The sequence below is a fragment of the Schistocerca cancellata genome, chromosome 9, assembly GCF_023864275.1.
Source record: "Schistocerca cancellata isolate TAMUIC-IGC-003103 chromosome 9, iqSchCanc2.1, whole genome shotgun sequence".
Classification (NCBI taxonomy): Eukaryota; Metazoa; Arthropoda; class Insecta; order Orthoptera; family Acrididae; genus Schistocerca; species Schistocerca cancellata.
The window spans coordinates 168,257,859-168,278,561 of NC_064634.1; the positions used below are offsets into that span (position 1 = coordinate 168,257,859).

Below are 20,703 nucleotides of genomic sequence, written 5' to 3' on the forward strand. Positions count from 1 at the left end.
TCGCCGATGACATTGTAATTCTGTCAGAGACAGTAAAGGACTTGGAAGAGCAGTTGAATGGAATGGATAGTGTCTTGAAAGGAGGATATAAGATGAACATCAACAAAAGCAAAATGTGGATAATGGAATGTAGTCGAATTAAGTCGGGTAATGATGAGGGAATTAGATTAGGAAATGAGACACTTAAAGTAGTTTTGCTATTTGGGGAGCAAAATAACTGATGATGGTCGAAGTAGAGAGGATATCAAATGTAGACTGGCAATGGTAAGGAAAGCGTTTCTGAGGAAGAGAAAATTGTTAACATCGAGTATAGATTTAAGTGTCAGGAAGTCGTTTCTGAAAGTATTTGTATGGAGTGTAGCCATGTATGGAAGTGAAACATGGGCGATAAATAGTTCGGACAAGAAGAGAATAGAAGCTTTCGAAATGTGGTGCTATGGAAGAATGCTGAAGATTAGATGGGTAGATCACATAACTAATGAGGAGGTATTGAATAGGACTGGGGAGAAGAGAAGTTTGTGGCACAACTTGACTAGAAGAAGGGATCGGTTGGTAGGACATGTTCTGAGGCATCAAAGGATCACCAATTTAGTATTGGAGGGCAGCGTGGAGGGTAAAAATCGTAGAGGGAGACCATGAGATGAATACACTAAGCAGATTCAGAAGGATGTAGGTTGCAGTAGGTACTGGGAGATGAAAAAGCTTGCACAGGATAGAGTAGCATGGAGAGCTGCATCAAACCAATCACATGACTGAAGACCACAACAACAACAATAACAACAAAACTCCTGACATGGAAGGGCAGCTGCAGGTAACAACTAGTACAAATTACATGGATGAGCCAAAATATTATGATCACAGCTCATAGGGAAACTGAATGCCGCCTATTGGCACTGAGCACATGTTCCATGGTACGAAAAATATCTGCATGCAACAAAACTGTACAACAGTAAATACTTATTTTGTAGTTAACAACACAATACATCATTTTAGTAAACATACATGAAAATTTCACATACTTTTTATTTAGTCTTTATTTGGTTATTTATTATTATTATTATCAAGTCATTTATATTAAACACACGTAAATCAATATGGAATGCTTTTGTGAATTGTGCCTTCATCCAAAGGATATTAATTCCCAAATATTTTGTTATTTATTTATATATTCTGATCTTCTGGAAATTTTCTTTATTATAATACACTTATACATAACTGATATGACTGATTATTGAAATATTTGAAAATGATAAACCAGAGATGCGTGTTCCTTGTAAGTAATTTATTTTTTCTCTCCTTTTTTTCCTGTTAAGATGTTAATGTTGAAACAAGTGGAATAACTTCAACATAACGTCTTTAGTAAAAAGTCTCTTTTTGCCAGGAGCAGTTTTATGTTAGACCTTGTATCACTTGGAAATCCTTATGAAGTACTGTGATAATGTGATAGGAATAGATAAAATGGGGAAAATTCAAACTAATGGCCTGTGACGTTTAATTTAGGAATTTGTATGAAATTAATTAGAACTCTGAAATCCTTTTTGCAAGCAGGAATCTCCAAGCCTACTGAGCCAATAAAAATATCTTGTAACCACAAAAGGGAACTGTATCTAACAAAAAGAAAGAGTAATGACCCAGAAACAGCCAAATATTATAAAAACTACTGTGCTACATTAAGAAAGGTTATTAAAAAGTCCAGAAGCATGTGCATCATGTCTGAGATTAATACCTCTGATAACAAAATCAAAACAATTTGGAATATTATTACAAAGGAGACAGGACAACCAAGAGTACAGGATGACAGCATCACCATCAAAGCGAATGGAAACTTGATAAACAACAAGCTAGAATTCGAAAACGTTTTGAATAATCATTTTTTAAATGTTGTAGAGAAAATAGGATCTAAATGTTCATTAGAAGAAGCAAGGCAGTTAATGGAAGAGACCTTACCCACACCATTTGATACAATTGAAATTCCACCCACCTCTCCATCTGAAATTAGGAAGATAATAAACTCTTTCAAGAATAAAAGCTCACATGGGATTGATGGCATTTCCAGCAGGGTAATAAAAGCTTGTTCCCAAGAAATAAGTGGGATTCTTAACCACATATGTAATAGCTCTCTAAAGCAGGGTATTTTCCCAGATAGACTGAAGAATGCCATTGCTGTACCACTGCATAAAGGGGATACGTCTGATGTCAACAACTACCACCCAATCTCTCTTCTGACTGCCTTATCCAAAATTCTTGAAAAATTAATGTATTGTAGAGTAGCTTCACACCTTTGTAAAAATAAAGTTTTAACAAAATGTCAGTTTGGTTTCCAGAAGGGTTTTTCAATGGAAAATGCTATATATACTTTCACTAATGACATATTAAATTCTCTGAGTAACCGGAAGTCACCTGTTGGGATTTTTTGTGATCTATCAAAGGCTTTTGACTGTGTAAATCATGGAATACTTCTAGATAATCTCAAGTACTGTGGTATGAATGGGACAGTGCTCACATGGTTTAAATCATACCTAACTGGAAGAGTGCAGAAAGTTGAAATAAACAGTTCACATAATATTCAAAAAAACTGGTGATTTCTCAAACTGGGAAACAATCAAGAATGGGGTGCCACAAGGTTCAGTCTTGAGTCCTCTGCTGTTCTTAATATATATTAATGACTTGCCATTCTATATTCACGAAGATGCAAAGCTGATACTTTTTGCCGATGATACAAGTATAGCTATCACACCCGACAGACAAGAATTAACTGGTGAAATTGTAAACGATGTTTCTCAGAAAATCATTAAGTGGTTCTCTGCAAATGGGCTCTCATTAAACTTTGACAAAACACAGTATATACAGTTCCACACAGCAAATGGAATGACCCTATTAATAAATATAGACTTCGATCAGAAATCGGTAGCTAAGGTAGAATATTCAAAGTTTCTAGGTTTATGCATTGATGAGGGGCTGAACTGGAAAAAACACACTGAGGATCTGCTGAAACGTTTGAGTTCAGCAACTTATGCTATTAGGGTCATTGCAAATTTTGGTGATATACATCTGAGTAAATTAGCTTACCACGCCTATTTTCATGCTCTGCTTTCGTATGGCATCATATTCTGGGGTAACTCATCATTGGGTAAAAAGAGTGTTCATTGCACAAAAGTGTGTAATCAGAATATTTGCTGGAGCTCATCCAAGATCATCCTGCAGACACTTATTTAAAGAGCTAGAAATCTTCACTGTAGCTGCAGAAGAAAAAGGGGCTGTAAACTTTAAACAGTGAGATTGCACAAAACACGTTAACTTTTGGTGAATTGCGAATTTGCTGCACGAATGCGTGAGGATTCTCTACCGCCCAGATTCGCACATTGTGTCTGTTCACTTCACCATTAAGAAAAAATGTTGCTTCATCACTGAAAACAAGTTTCGCACTGAATGCATCCTCTTCCATGAGCTGTTGCAACCGCGCCGAAAATTCAAAGCGTTTGACTTTGTCATCGGGTGTCTGGGCTCGTAGCAATTGTAAACGGTAAGGCTTCTGCTTTAGCCTTTTCCGTAAGATTTTCCAAACCGTCGGCTGTGGTACATTTAGCTCCCTGCTTGCTTTATTCGTCGACTTCTGCGGGCTACGCGTGAAACTTGCCCGCACGCGTTCAACCGTTTCTTCACTCACTGCAGGCCGACCCGTTGATTTCCCCTTACAGAGGCATCCAGAAGCTTTAAACTGTGCATATCATCGCCGAATGGAGTTAGCAGTTGGTGGATCTTTGCTGAACTTCGCCCTGAAGTGTCGTTGCACTGTTATGACTGACTGATGTGAGTGCATTTCAAGCACGACATACGCTTTCTCGGCTCCTGTCGCCATTTTGTCTCACTGCGCTCTCGAGCGCTCTGGCGGCAGAAACCTGAAGTGCGGCTTCAGCCGAACAAAACTTTATGAGTTTTTCTACGTATCTGTATTCTGTAGTGTGTCGTGACCATATGTCAATGAATGGAGCTACAGTGAATTTATGAAATCACTTCAATCATTTGTAATAGCCCTGTATATATTCACTTATAAAATTTGTTATTAACAATCCAAACAAATTCAAAAGTAATAGCAGTGTACATAGCTACAACACTAGGAGAAAGGATGATCTTCACTACTCCAGGTTAAATCTAACTTTGGCTGAGAAGGGGGTAAATTATGCTGCCACAAAAGGCTTTGTTCACTTACCTAATAGCATCAAAAGTCTGACAGATAGCCACATAGCATTTAAAAGGAAATTAAAAGAATTTCTTAATAGCAACTCCTTCTACTCATGAGATGAATTTTTGGATATAGTAAGTGGGTAATTTCCCAATGTCAAAAAAAAAAAAAAAAAAAAAAAAAAAAGTAATATTTTGTGTAATGTAATATCTTGTATAGACACCTTGTATTAACCTGACACATTCCACATCATTATGAAGTGTTGTATTCATGAACTATGGAACAAGTACTAATCTAATCCAACTATGAGAATGACTACTGACAAGACAACAGCATGTGATAAATACAAGAAATGTTCATTTATGTAAAGTAAGAGAAAGGCGCCTACAGCAGACTGATGTGCAGAACAAAGATCATGTAAAAGGAAACACTATTCATACTAGCTTTCGAGTTTTTCGTCTTTATTCACATACACACAACCACACAGACATCTTATGCACATTCCCATGCTGTGAGTGGTTGTCTTTCCCATATTCTATTGTTGTTGCATCCACAGATTTCCATTATTGTTACACTGAAATGTGTAATTGTTATAATGTTGGTTTCAGTATCCGGGAAATCTAAAAAATATTTATTTTTAGTGAAGTTGATTTCAGTACATAGATAATCTAAGTTTTCCTCTTCTGTCTGCTCAAAGTGTGAAAAAGTTGTTGCTGATGAAGTCACAGCATTTACTTGTGAGGTCTGCAAAATTAAATTTTAAATAGAAAGAAGTAGAAATAAACGGTGAATCATTCTAGTGATGAAATGAGCCACAAATGAAGAAACCACTGATGTAAGCAACTCTGAGGAAGGTCAACAATTTTATGAAAAGGATAGATAGCTGCTCAACATAAAGGTGACACACTGAGTTTCTGACAGACATAATGAAAAGACTGTTACACATTTAGCCTTCTGCCAGAGTCTTATTCAGGAAAGAAAACACACACACATTAATGCAAGCAGGCAGACCTCAGTTGCACATGGCCAGAGTGGCCTGAGATAGCAGTCACGTGTGCATGACGTGTGCTTGATGGTGTGAAGGTGTGTGTTTGTTTTCTTTTCTGAAGAAGGCTCTTGGAGAAAGCTAAATGTGCAACAGTCTTTTTGTTGTGCCTATTTGCAACTCAACGTGTAATCTTAATGGTGCGTAGCAACCTACCCTTTCCATAATATTGTTGATATTCCTATCTGGACTTCCTACTATATGACAAAGGGCAGAGTGTTATAGCCTGGCACATAGGAATGAATATCTTGGAAATGGAAATGCTGGTTAGCTGCTAATGTAGTGAGCATTAATGGAAAGTGGTTGAAGAGTGGGGAAACTACTAGTTGTTGACAAGATGTTGGACATCCATGCATCATCACAGAATATTGAAGGTCAGAGTCTTGCCCAATCTATACAGGAATGATATGTGGACCTGTGATACAATACCATCAATTATGATTTAAATTGGCATAGGGTCATCATAATTGGACCATGGATGAATGTAAACTAGTTGCCTGGTCGACTGAATCATATTTATGACTGAGCAAAATATGTACTGTGCCACAGACGCATGCTTGTGGGGCAGTGTTATGCTATAGGGGACACCATCTGCGCTTGTAAAAATGTAAAAAAAAAAAAAACCATTATCTTTTTACGCTGGAACTCATTTCTGATTAGAAAATGTTTTTGCACTCACATTTCATGAGTAAATGCAATAATACAATCTGTATAAAAATGATTACATTCTTAAATCATACATAAGGCATAATATAAGCAGAGTTTCGTTGGTTTGGTGCTTACATTATTTTTAAGTTGGATATTCCTGTTGTCTTTATTTTGATACTGAAAATCACTTTCACTTAAACATTATATACCTGTATTTTCCAGGAGAATATTTCTGGATGTTTCAGAACGTGTCAGGTTTCCATACACCCTCATTGCTTCAATAAGGCATTCCCTGTTGTTAGAAGACAAAACTTCCAGAAGAGCTGTTAACAAAATATTGGAAAGGAAAAATGTATTATTAGTTGACATTACACATTTTTTCGCAAAATATAAACTGAATAGTTAATTCTTGATTGAATGTAACCTCATAATTATGAAAAGTTTTTAAAATACACTCCTGGAAATGGAAAAAAGAACACATTGACACCGGTGTGTCAGACCCACCATACTTGCTCCGGACACTGCGAGAGGGCTGTACAAGCAATGATCACACGCATGGCACAGCGGACACACCAGGAACCGCGGTGTTGGCCGTCGAATGGCGCTAGCTGCGCAGCATTTGTGCTCCGCCGCCGTCAGTGTCAGCCAGTTTGCCGTGACATACGGAGCTCCATCGCAGTCTTTAACACTGGTAGCATGCCGCGACAGCGTGGACGTGAACCGTATGTGCAGTTGACGGACTTTGAGCGAGGGCGTATAGTGGGCATGCGGGAGGCCGGGTGGACGTACCGCCGAATTGCTCAACACGTGGGGCGTGAGGTCTCCACAGTACATCGATGTTGTCGCCAGTGGTCGGCGGAAGGTGCACGTGCCCGTCGACCTGGGACCGGACCGCAGCGACGCACGGATGCACGCCAAGACCGTAGGATCCTACGCAGTGCCGTAGGGGACTGCACCGCCACTTCCCAGCAAATTAGGGACACTGTTGCTCCTGGGGTATCGGCGAGGACCATTCGCAACCGTCTCCATGAAGCTGGGCTACGGTCCCGCACACCGTTAGGCCGTCTTCCGCTCACGCCCCAACATCGTGCAACCCGCCTCCAGTGGTGTCGCGACAGGCGTGAATGGAGGGACGAATGGAGACGTGTCGTCTTCAGCGATGAGAGTCGCTTCTGCCTTGGTGCCAATGATGGTCGTATGCGTGTTTGGCGCCGTGCAGGTGAGCGCCACAATCAGGACTGCATATGACCGAGGCACACAGGGCCAACACCCGGCATCATGGTGTGGGGAGCGATCTCCTACACTGGCCGTACACCACTGGTGATCGTCGAGGGGACACTGAATAGTGCACGGTACATCCAAACCGTCATCGAACCCATCGTTCTACCATTCCTAGACCGGCAAGGGAACTTGCTGTTCCAACAGGACAATGCACGTCCGCATGTATCCCGTGCCACCCAACGTGCTCTAGAAGTCAACTACCCTGGCCAGCAAGATCTCCGGATCAGTCCCCCATTGAGCATGTTTGGGACTGGATGAAGCGTCGTCTCACACGGTCTGCACGTCCAGCACGAACGCTGGTCCAACTGAGGCGCCAGGTGGAAATGGCATGGCAAGCCGTTCCACAGGACTACATCCAGCGTCTCTACGATCGTTTCCATGGGAGAATAGCAGCCTGCATTGCTGCGAAAGGTGGATATACACTGTACTAGTGCCGACATTGTGCATGCTCTGTTGCCTGTGTCTATGTGCCTGTGGTTCTGTCAGTGTGATCATGTGATGTATCTGACCCCAGGAATGTGTCAATAAAGTTTCCCCTTCCTGGGACAATGAATTCACGGTGTTCTTATTTCAATTTCCAGGAGTGTATAAGAAACATATAAAGTAACAGTTTAGTTACATTATCTGTGTAAAAATGCATTATCTGTTACATGCATAATAATTACAATAGAAAATAAGGTATGAAAAAACAGATTGCTGCTCATCACAGAGAGAAAGTGTTGAGTGGCAGACAGGCACAATTAACAAGATTGCTAGATACTAATCAATTATCAGACGCGTTCTTTATCAGACACAAACAAAATGAAATTCACAAACATTCACACAAACATAACTCGCACACACATGGCCACTGTCAGCTCCGGGTCCAAAGGGCCTTACCGCCTGGCGAGCAAGCACAACTCATGCACGCATGACTGCCAACTCTGACAGCTCAGAGCAGAATGCAACTGTCACATGGAATGAAAGCAGCATCCTGATCGCTGCAATAGAAACACTTCTTTGCTGCCAATCCCTCCAACCAAAGCCAACCTAATTCCAACAATGAAACCTGCCTCTCCCAGTTCATACTGCGACGTCATATATCAGCCCTGCTGCAATCATGGCATGACTTTTTATATTAGCATTACAGCCAACCATCCGCCAGGGTGAACGGTACTGTCGGACTATTGCCAAGTGCAAAGTAGACCACCCTGTGGCACAACATGCAGTTCAACATAACCTGCTTGATTTCAGCAGTTGCTTCACAACCCAAGCCATCTGGATAACTCTCCTTCACCGCCAGCTTTTCTGAACTGTGCAGGTGGAACTTATCCTTACAACACATTCTCTGTTCCCATAATTATCCCAGCCTCAACCTATAGTAACATACTGTACCCACATCCTCCACCCAAAAATTTCCACCCCCTTTGTCCTATAACCTCCTCCCCTTTCTCGTTTCCCACCCTATTCATTTCCCTCACTCTGCCAATGCATCTGCCAATCTTTCCCCACTCCTCCCCTTTTAGTTCCATTTTCCACACCTCCCTGTCCCACAACATCCTAACATTGCACTTGTTGGCCAGACAGTGCTACTCCCCCCCCCCCCCCCCCTCGCCCCCCATACACTGATATCCCTTCCCCACCCCTCCAGATTGCTGCTTTCATTCCCCATAACAGTTGTATTCTGCACTGAGCTGCCGGTGTTGGCAGTCATTTGTACGTGAGCAAAATTATTATAGGACATCCTGTCACACAAGACTATGTTCCAGCCACAGAAGGTAACAGGGACACCAAACATGCTAGGCAAAAATAATTTGTCATTATACAAGCAGCCCACTGCAGAGGTCGTCAATGGCAAGGAATACATTACACATCAATCATAATGAGCAGCCAGTTCGATGGAGCTGTTCTACGGCAGATATCTGCAATTTAATTTTTGCAATGTAAAGCTGGAGTCAGCCTCAACAATTCCTGCTTGTCATGCCATTCATGCAACCTCACTGTCAACAGAAAGTGTCAGTTCATTTCCCATTACAAACAAAATTATTTTTAAATCAGGATTTTGTGTGTCCACTCGACAGAGTGCTCCCAAATTAGGCTAGTCCAATATTCTTTTTATCAACATGTATTAACAGGTACACTAAAACACAAAGAATCAGCAGCAGTCCACTAGCAACTTAGTAGTGCTGCATTTGGCAGCAGCAGTCAGCGCAGGGCAGGGTGGTGCTTTTGCTGCTGGAGTACTGGTTATTTTTCAAGCTTTAATGTCCCTGTTAACACATATTGATAAAAACAATATCGCACTAGACTAATCTGGGACCGCTCTATTGAATGGGCATGTAAAATTCTGCTTTGAAAATAACTTTGTTTGCAACGTGAAACAAACTGATGGTTTCCATTGATACTGAGGGTTGCATGAAAGACCTGATGAGCACTATTTGTCTGAGATACCTATAGCTACACAACATAAAAAACAAATTGCCAATATCTGCTGAAACACCAGAGCAAATGCATGTGATGACTCTTAGAAGAGACACCCTGTATAAGTCATGCCCAATGATTTAGCCAGAAGTGCATGTTACCCAGTGGAGAGTTTGATGGAGTTATCCAGTGTCTAAGTTGGAAGGAAGCTGTTTGGACCAGTAGATCACCGCATGATGTGAACCTCTATGACAGATTAAAACTATTTGCTCAATCTGTACTTGATCTTGGCTTGATTCCAAGGAGAAAACTGCTGACTGAGCCATGCATCGATCATTGTAGCAAGGGTCATAGCTTCAACCTGCACTACCTGTCTCCTTTGTTACCGAGTGAAAAATTTCTTGTTATAAGCAAATAACTTCGAAGCACAACACATTTCTCCAGCTTATATCTAGAAAAACTATTTGGAGAAAAAAAGAGTGGGCTTTATCTCCTGTTATCAGAAATGATACTACGCAGGTTGTTACTGGTGTCAACAATGATGTGTGCCACTCATTCAATCCAACAACTGATGAAATGCAGTGGAACCTATTGATAAATCACAAATTCAATCTTTAACAGAAATATTTACTAAACTTTTTCAGCAGAAGGGCCACAATGGTTTCATACAGCAGTTAGATGACTACAGATGCTGCCAAATTACACACTGAGGAAGAACTATTCTTGATCATGCTGATACAATGTCGCGTGAGAGCTATCATTGCCAGAATTGATTAATAAAAAGTACAAGGAGATGAATCTTACGGTCATCAACATTTAAACGCAAAAGGTGGAGGTATAAAATACAAATACGAGTTTTTCCACAAAATCGTTTCCATTGTATAACAAACCAACATTTACAACATTTAGGGATTAACTAGACCTTATGAACCACCCTGGGTCAACTGAAAGTTACTATTCCACTTCCATTTGGGTAATATTTATTCCAATTTTAGTCATAAAGTTTGTAATTTATGTCTTTTACATAAGTGTGCTACACACTGAAGTATTTTCAAAAATATGTACTTTCCAAATTTGTCTATAATATATTAAAGCAATTTTCAAACAATGGAAAATCCAGGATAGTATGTGACAACATTATGAAAACTAAAGTTGCCACTCACCATATAGCACAGATGTTTAGTCGCAGATAGGCACAACAAAAAGACTGTCAAAAATGAAGCTTTTTTTGGCCAATAAGGCCTTCAGCAAAACTAGATGACAGGCGCGCGCGCGCGCGCGCACACACACACACACACACACACACACACACACACATGCAAATGCAACTTGCACACACATAACTGCTGTTTCAGGCAACTGAAGCCACACTGCAAGCAGCAGCACCAGTTCATGATGCGAGTGTCGACTGGGTGGGAGTAAGGAGGAGGCTGGGGTGGAGAGGGGGAGGGGTAGTAGGGTAGGGGTGGTGGACAGTGAAGTGCTGCTGGGGAGTGTGCAGTGACAAGGTGGGAAGAGGGTAGGGCAGCTATGTGCAGTCGAGAGGTTAGATGGAGGGCAGGGGAGAGATGGGGAGGGGGTGGGAGTAGCAGAAAAGGAGAGAAGTAAATAGGCTAGGTGTGATGGTGGAATGAGGGCTGTGTACTGCTGGAATGGGAACTGGGAGTGGGCTGGATGGGTGAGGACAATGACTAACGAAGGTTGAGGCCAGGCGAGTTACAAGAAATTAGGAACTACAGCAGTGGAATTTCCCACTTCTGCAGTTCAGAAAAGCTGGTGTTGGTGGAAAGGATCCATACAGCACAGGTTGTGAAGCAGTCACTGAAATGAAGAATGTCATGTTTGGTGGCATGCTAAGCAACAGGGTGATCCACTTGTTTCGTGGCTAAAGTTTGTCGGTAGCCATTCACACAGACAGACAGCTTGCTGGTCGTCATGCCCACGTAGAATGCAGAACAGTGTTTGCAGCTTAGCTTGTAGATCACATGACTGGTTTCACAGGCAGCCCTGCCTTTGATGGGATAGGTGGTGTTTGAGACCAGACTGGAGTAGGCGTTGGTGGGAGGATGTATGGGACGAGTCCTGCATCTAGGTCTATTACAGGGATATGAGTCATGAGGTAAGGGGTTGGTAGCAGGGGTTCTGTAGGGCTGGATGAGTATATTGTGTATGTTTGGTGGACGGTGGAATATCACTGTGGGAGGGGTGGAAAGGACAGTGGGCAGGACATTTCTCATTTTAGGACACAATGAGAGATAGTCCAAACCCTGGCGGAGAATATAATTCAGTTGCTCCAGTCCTGGGTGGGACTTTGGGAGATGGAGGGAGACTGGAAAGATAAGGCATGGCAGATTTGTTTTTGTACAAGATTGAGAGGATAATTACGGTCTGTAAAAGCTTCAGTGAGACCCTTGGTATATTTCAAGAGGGACTGCTCATCACTGCAGATGTGATGACCATGGTTGGCCAGGCTGTATGGGAGGGACTTCTTGGTATGGAATGGGTGGCAACTGTTGAAGTGGAGGTATTGCTGGTGGTTAATAGGTTTGATATGGACGAAGGTACTGTTGTAGCTATCTTTGAGGTGGAGGTTAACATCTAGGAAGTTGGCTTGTTGGGTTGGTAGGACCAGGTGAAGCAAATGGGGAGAAGTTATTGAGGTTCTGGAGGAATGTGGATAGGGTGTCCTCACCCTCGATCCATTTCGCAAAGATGTCATCAATGAATCTGAACCAGGTGAGGGGTTTAGGATTCTGGGTGTCTAGGAAAAATTCCTCTAGATGGCAGATGAATAGGTTGGCATAGGGTGGTGCCATACCTGTCTTTCAGACCTACTACATTTACCCCATCCTCCAAAACTCCCTCCCACCACCACACAGAATCCAGAACCTAAACAGACGTGAATCACAGTCATGAAACTTTCCTCCAGAAGCCTTAGGCCCACAGAAATATCAGTCCTTTCAAAAGGCATCACCTTTTTTCCCACTCCCAAATTCAATAATGCAGGACTTGTTAAAGACCTTCTCTCCCTCTACCGGACATTTCAGTGGAAACACCTTTTCGCCACGACCCTACCAATCAGACTCGACCAGAGAACAATGTTGAACCCTGCCTAACTCAGTTCACTCCTCCATCCAACCACAATCCAACCCCACTGCCCCAAATCACTCCCCTGTTAACTTTCCAGAATTTCTTAACCTTGAACCTTGCCTCACCATTATTCCACAAATCCCTCAACTTGCAAACTAACCTTTCATCTGCAGAAAGAACTACAGTCCACCATCTGATCCCTATCTTATAATCCTACCTGCGGACAAAGTTCCACCACTGTTGTTTTGAACACTACCTTTTCCAACTCCAGACAAATTTCAAGCCAACAACCCCCTTCCTAGTTGCCATGACAAACTATATCCTCGCCCACAGTTACTTCTCCTTTGGAAGCATTGATCCAGGGTACGGCTACAGGCACCCACATGGCACCATCCTATGCCAACCGATTCATGGGTCATCAAGAGGAATCCTTCCTAAACACTCAGAATCCCAAACTCCTCACCTGGTTCAGATTCATTGATGACAGCTTTGCTATCTGGATTGAGGGTGAGGACACCTTATTCACATTCCTCCAGAACCCAAAAACTTCTCCCCTATTTGCTTCACCTGGTCCTACTAAACTCAACAAGCCACCTTTCAAAATGTTGACCTCCACCTCAAAGATGGCTACATCAGTACATCTGTCCATATCTAATCTACTAACCACCAGCAATACCTGCACTTCGACAGTTGTCACCTGTTACATACTAAGAAGTCCCTTCCATACAGTCTAGCCACCCATGATTGTCACATATGCAGTGACAAGCAGTTCCTTTCGAAATATACCGAGTCTCGCTTAGGCCTTCACAGACCGTAATTATCCTCCCAACCTTGTACAAAAACAAATCTTCCTTTCCTTATCTTTCTAGTCTCCCACGACCTCCCAAAGTCCCACCATCTAGCCACAGAGGAGCATTACCCTCGTAGCACAGTACCACCCAGGACTGGAGCAACTGAATTATATTCTCTGCCAGGGTTTTGACTATCTCTCATCCTGTCCTGAAATGAGAAATGTCCTGCCCCTATCCTTCCCATCCCTCCGACAGCGATATCCCACTGTACACCAAACATACACAATCTACTTGTCCATTTCTACACAATCCCTGCTCCCAAACCCTTACTTCATGGCTCATACCCCTGTAACAGACCTGTCCCATACATCCTCCCACCAACACCTACTCCAGTCTGGTCACAAACACCACCTATCCCATCAAAGACAGGGCTACATATGAAACTAGTCATGTGATTTACAAGCTAAGCTGCAACCTCTGTGCTGCATTCTATGTGGGTATGACAATCAACAAGCTGTCTGTGAGCATGAATGGCTACCAACAAACTGTGGCCAAGAAACAAATGGACCACCCTGTTGCTGAGCACACTGCCAAACCTGACATCCTTCATTTCAGTGACTGCTTCACAGCCTGTGCCATATGGATCCTTCCCACCAACACCACCTTTTCTTAATTGTGCAGATGGTAAGTTTCCCTGCAATACATCCTATGTTCCCATAACCCTCCTGGTCTTAACCTTCATTAGTCATTGTCCTCACCCAACCAGCCCCTTGGCTGTTACCATTCCAGCACTATACAGCCCTCATTCCATCATGGCACCCAGTCTTTTTACTTCTCTCCTTTTCTGATACCCCCCCTCCTCTCCCGCTCCCTGAATCATACGTCCCAACTGCACATAGCTGCCCCAACCCTCTCTCCACCTTGTTCCTGCACGCTCCGCAACAGACTTCACTGTTCACCACCCCTACCCTACTATCCCCCCCAATCCCTGTCCCAGCCTCCTCCTTACTCCCACCGAGTCACTACTCCCATCATGCACTGGTGCTGCTGCTCGCAGTGTGGATTCAGTTGCCTGATACTGCAGTCATGCGTGTTTGAGTTGTGTGTGTGTGTGTGTGTGTGTGTGTGTGTATGTATGTGTGTTGTCTATTTTTGATGAAGGCCATTCAGTCTTGCTGTTGTGCCTATCTGTGACTCTGCATCTCCATTATAGGAATTTTATGAGTTATAATGCAAAAATATGAAATTACAGAAAACTGGTCATTCTAGGAATTTCATTTTAAAGAGAAATCACAAAAGTGATTTAGTAAAGAACTGATATCTTTAAAAGTCATAAGTTGCCATCATTTCATTTGCACAATTACATAAGCACTCACCAAAATTCTGAATTTTGTATGAACTATGAAAAAATGAATTTCATTGTTCCATTGACAAATAATCTTCACTGTATTGAAAAAAATGTTATTTACTTCAGCAGAAAAAATTTCCCTTGAAGTAAATTTTTACTACTGTATACTGTAAACAAACCTTTGCAAGTGGAATATATTGAAATTTCTGAATTTTATATCAGAAATGTATGTGATTTCTTTTGTAACTATTTTGATTCACAGATTTTTATAAGCATTAAAAGATAAAATTTTGCTTCAATTTTTCACTATAATAAAAACCAAATATAATATTTATTTTGATAAAGAGACTTCTAAATCATTCTGGAAAATAGTGGTATGTTATATACACCACTGAATGTGTGCCAAGTGGTTCACAGTCATCTCTATGATTATTTAGCAACCGTACATGACAAATTATGCATAGTATGTCTTTTTATGAGAAACTGTGTGTTACAACTGTATGCTGCATTTTACTGTGAGTGACAAAATAATAATTCAGAAGAAGTACTGTTAATACTGGTTGGTAAAGGGTCCGAAGACCTATTCATGCCCAATTTAGGTGAAGATTGCCACATCTCATGGAAAAGAAGATGGGTAGTGACTTTTTGCCATACTAATGGCCAAACTCAGCTCTGAATAAGTCTTTTTTTCTGATTTCTTAATGTGCTAGATTAGCTAATACACTGGCTAAAAAAGTAAATAACGTTGGTAAAAAGTGGATAGAATTTTATGTAATATTGGAAAGAGAAGCATTAGAACTGGATATACTGAAGTAATGTGTAAAATGTAGATTTAACATATGAAGGAACATGTAGTAATGAGTATTTAAAAGTATTTTGCACCTGTTAATTAATTACAGTCATAGATTTCATGTAACATTATTGATTACCAGTTTTGGCTATTAGGAGCTATACTAACACTACCTGATGTCACTATGGAGACTTAATACGAGGTGCTATCCAAAATTTTCAGCACTGGTGCTGCCATCTGTTGAAAACCTTACCTTTAGACTAATGGCCACTATCACCCTCGAAGTAGTTCCCATCCGCATGTGCACACTGGTCCCAGCACTTCTGCCACAGGTCAAACATTTTCTGGAAGTCCTGTTCATTGAGGGTGTTTTCACTGCCAGTGATGCTTCTTGAATCCTCTCTAGAGTGTCGAACTGACGGCCTTTGAACTTGAGTTTCAGTTTTGGGAATAGCGTGAAGATGCAAGGTGCCAGATCTGGTGAGAATGGTGAGTTGTTTTTTGCCAAAAAGGGCTGGTGAGCAAGGATGTGTGACAGGGCACGTTGTTGTGATGCAGCAGCCAGTTCCCTTGACGCCAAAGTTCGGGCCGTCGTCACCGCACATCTTCATAGAGCCATCGCAAAATGTCACAGTAGTACGCAGAATTCACTGTTTGGTTGGGTGGGACAAACTCTTTGTGCACAATTCCCTTGGTATCAAAGAAAACGATGATCATGCTCTTCACTTTGCTCTTCACCTGTCTCGCTTCTTTGGGCCTAGGAGAGGCCGGGTCTTCCACTGGGATGAATGTTGCTTTGTCTCTGGGTCATAACTATAAATCCAGCTCTTGTCACTGGTGCTAACCTGTGACAAGAAGGTTGGATCATCAGATGTGGTCTAACGAAGGTCTGTGCTGTGCCTTCTGATCGGCATTCAAGATCCTTGGCACAAATTTTGCGGTGACATGATGCGTGCCCAATTCATCAGTCAACATTCGTTGGCATGTCCCATAGCCAATACCCACTTCAACCGCAAGGTCTTGAATGGTTTGACATCAATCTACATGAACCAATTGTTGAGGTTTGGCAACAATGTCTGTCGTTGTGCAGGTAACGGGCCTTTCAGTGTGAGCACCATCTTCGACGTCTGTATGGCTGGCCCTAAACCGAGCATGCTACTCAAACACATGCGTACAGTTCATGCTCTGTCCCCCAAACACTTGTTGAATCATTGTAAGGGTCTCCGTAGCACTTTTCCCGAGATTCGCACAGAATTTGATACACATAAGCTGTTCTGTTTGCCGATCCATCGTAAAATCGCCACACACCAAACACACAGTATTACAGAAATCACTGTGGACACAACATGTCCTCCCAGCTGAATGCCACTCCTCACACTGACTCATCACATATGCAGCTCTCGGCACGTAGCGGTACAAAGATCTACTACTCCTACTTTCCAGATGGCAGCACCAGTCCTGAAAATTTTGGTTTCCACCTGATAAGTGGCGTAGCATTACTGTTGACTGTTGTGGCCCCACTATCCACAGGATGTGTTGGGAAGGTGTAGCTCATCTATTAAAGAGAATGCGTATAGAATATTAATGTGACTAATCCTTGAGTACTACTCAAATGTTACGGATCCCCACCAGGTCAGATTAAAGGAAGACATTAAATCAACTCAGAGACATGCTGCTATATTTGTTACTGGAAGGTTCTGTCAGCATGCAAGTATTATGAAGATGCTTCATCAGCATGTAAGTATTACGGAGATGTTTCATGAACTCAAATGGGAATCACTGGAGGGAAAATGATGCTCTTTTTGCAAGGCACTATTTTTCAAATTTAGAGAACTGATATTTGAGGCCAACTGCAGATTGATTCTACTGCCACCAACATATATTTTGCAGAAGAATCAGGAAAGATGAGAGAAAGTTTGGCTCAAATGGAGGCTTATGGACAACTGCTTTTTCCTTGCTCTATTTGCAAGTTTCCAGTTTTACTTTCTTCCAACCAACTCACTCATCCAGTAAATATTCTGGTGATAGCTGACCCCAAAGGGGACAATATTTTTGGAATACATTCTTGACATGCTTTTGAATTTATAATTTTTGAAACAATGCATACCATGCCATCCAAAGAGCCTTGACCTCCTTAAAGATTCTCCATGATAGACATCATAAAATCTTCTCATCTATGTCATACAAGGCAACTGATTTTGAAGTGTACATTACTCTTAAAGTGATGGCTGCCAAGACTTTTTTTAAAGCTCATCTTGTTTTCTTGGCTCTAAAGGAAGTCCTTAGAACAGCTGTGGACAGACTCACTCATGAGGTGTGTTAACGCCTATTCCCCACAGTCAATGGACCGCTCTCTTGGTGACAGAATGCAAACTCAAAAGCACCTTGACACCTTGTACTGATTTTAAAGCAGTGATAAATGCACAAGCTGGGGTGGAAACTTCCCCTCTACAATTAGGCTACAGCACTTTATTCATTAAAACTGACTGTTCAGAGGCATATTTCCAAAACCCCTTGGATGTAGCAACACAAGGTTATTTATAGTCTGATTGAAATTACTTGATAGTTGACCCTTCATGCATTGTAGCTGGTTTCCTCGAAACACAGCACTCAATGTCATGCTCGAACCATTTGCCATTGCCAAACTGCCACAACAATTAGTCAGTTCACTTCCTATTCTTTGTCTGGCTTTCTTTCTCGATGTATTTTATTTTGTGTTTTACCGCATATGATAAAGATACAAAACACACACACACAAACACACACACAATGATGCTAACAACATGCACAGCTAACCAAACACTATTGAATCCTTATGCACAAGTTGCAATTCAGCATCATATTTACAGTTACTGTAATCACAGAGATCATCTCACTTTCACAGAGATCAACTCACTTTAGATAAGCTTTGCATGACATTGCATCAAACCAAATTTTTGAAGGCTGCAATTAATTGTTGCAACTGAGTCACTAGAGTCATAAATACAACAACTTTCCATAGTGTAATAGTGTACTGCAATGTTTAGCATATAGACCTGACGTATGGAATGTCGTAGGCTAGAATCTCATCAAATGCATCAAATTTTTTTATTTTTCTAAATCTAATCAAAATACTTTGATTATTATTTTTATTTAATTAATTGCTTTCAATGTATTTTTTATTTCATCATCATAGTGACTTACTTATTTGCCCTTATTTTTCTTACCATCACTCTTTTATTTGAAGTCTGTTTGTGTCACTGTGCCAAATAGGACTGCTCCTGAGTTGGTAATGTAGCCGTCCATGTAGCCAGTGTGAGGAAAATTACAGGTAACCAATGAAAGGAAGAAATTACAGTTTGCTTTTACTGCTGAAACTGAAATTTTTCTGCCTTGAGTTTGCTCATAGAGGTTAGCCTTAAATGCCTTGAATGAAGCAATAATTTGGTTCTTATGCAAATTGTTGCTTGCCACTTTCTTGGATACAATGCACATCAGAAGGTTGTGGTTAGATTAGGCATGAGTTTATCTGCTGCAATTCAGTCATTGATCACTTAAAAACTTCTATTCCCATCATACCTCATGGTGACCACTTCCAATACTGCTCCGTGTTACCTGCCATGATTGTGTGTCACCTACAACTGACTGGTAGCCAGCAACAGATGTGGCAATACTGTAGTGGCAAGTGACAGACATCAACTATCAAATAACTTTAAACGAATTATAGTGCTAAATATCGAATATGTCCTCTACTCTTATAATTGGTTACCTTATGGAATCTCTTCTGCCTGTCCCATATTTCAGCACTTTATGGATCAACTACTATAGAGCATTCCCAACTGAGCCACATAAATTGAAAATATTTTGGCCAAAGATCCAACTCAAGAGACTGGCAGCAAAAGGACTTAAATGCAACCTGAGCAAGTGTTCTTTCATGCTGTCTTCCTTGACATATTTAGTGTATAAACTGTCAGCAAATGTACCACAACAAATGCAGGATTATGTTGCAGTGATTGATAAAATGCAGTGCTCTACAAATATAGAAGACTTCCAACCATTTCTGGGTAAGATTAACTATTATGGCTGATTGACTCCAAACCGAGCAGAGTTCTCTTAGCCATCGAACCAGCTACAAAGCATGTTTCAAATGGTTACCTTGCTCTCAGCAGGCTTTCCAGGCTTTAAAAGAATACCTTAAGCAAAGATTGTGTTTGACAACACACTCCTTGGTGTGCCTCTAGTAGAAGCAACTTCAGTGCCCCCACAGTACTTGGGTAGTCCCATCCCACACATACCCATATGGCACCAAGTGCCCTATCTACACTTCTACAACCTAAATACGATTTATGCAGTCCAGAAATTTAAATTATTCCTTCAAGAGCAGAAATATCAACTTGTCACAGATTATTGCCCACTGTTCACCACCTTTGACTCTAAGTATCACTTACCTGACTGGTCCATCCATCTTCTCCAGCACTGAGTGCTGCACTTGTCTAATTTTCATTATTCTACCCACTATCAAGCAGTGATATTACAGGGAAACATAGATGTTCACTCCTGATTCCCTATGGACCCAACTCAGCCCTTGAGCAACATTAACTGTTGTGTTACCAGCTTGATTCAGACCTAGATTTGTCCGTATTGACCTTTCCCTTAACATTACATGGCATCACAGCCACTGCTCACACTCCTACAGGGACCTGATGTTACACTGCCTCACTCGCTTTGTACAACATGGGTGGTCACACACACCTCACAGCCCCAAATTTTGTCCCTACTGGCCACAATGGAAACAATTACCCCTAACAAGGGGTTCTGTTGTCAGTCTTAACAGAGACCACTGTCACACCTTGATTCCTCTCTCTCTTCTGCACCTTGCCCATCAGGGCAAATCCTGAATGAAGAGTTTGGTACTACACCACATATTCTGGCCAAATATTGACTCCAACATTGTTGACCAGGTCAACCAGTGTTCTGCCTGTCATGTCCATCAAGTTAAACCTCCCCAGCAGTTCTCTCCTTGTCCTGACACTGCAGAGCCAAGGGAGTGTATCAACTTAGATTTTGCTGGCCTGTTTTTGAGTTCCATGTAGCTGGTCATGCTTTATGCCTTTGCTCGGTTCCCTTTTATGTTCCACATATCTCAGG

At 41.6% G+C, this 20,703-nt stretch overlaps 1 protein-coding gene across 1 annotated transcript in view; it reads right to left on the bottom strand.

The window, feature by feature from the left end:
* LOC126100892 (armadillo repeat-containing protein 2) overlaps positions 1-20,703 on the bottom strand; it is a 169,328-nt gene that overhangs the window by 42,466 nt on the left and 106,159 nt on the right. The window contains exon 14 of the mRNA XM_049911559.1: positions 6,086-6,199. Within this exon, the coding sequence (XP_049767516.1) occupies positions 6,086-6,199 (114 nt within the window). The remainder of the gene's footprint in view (positions 1-6,085; positions 6,200-20,703) is intronic.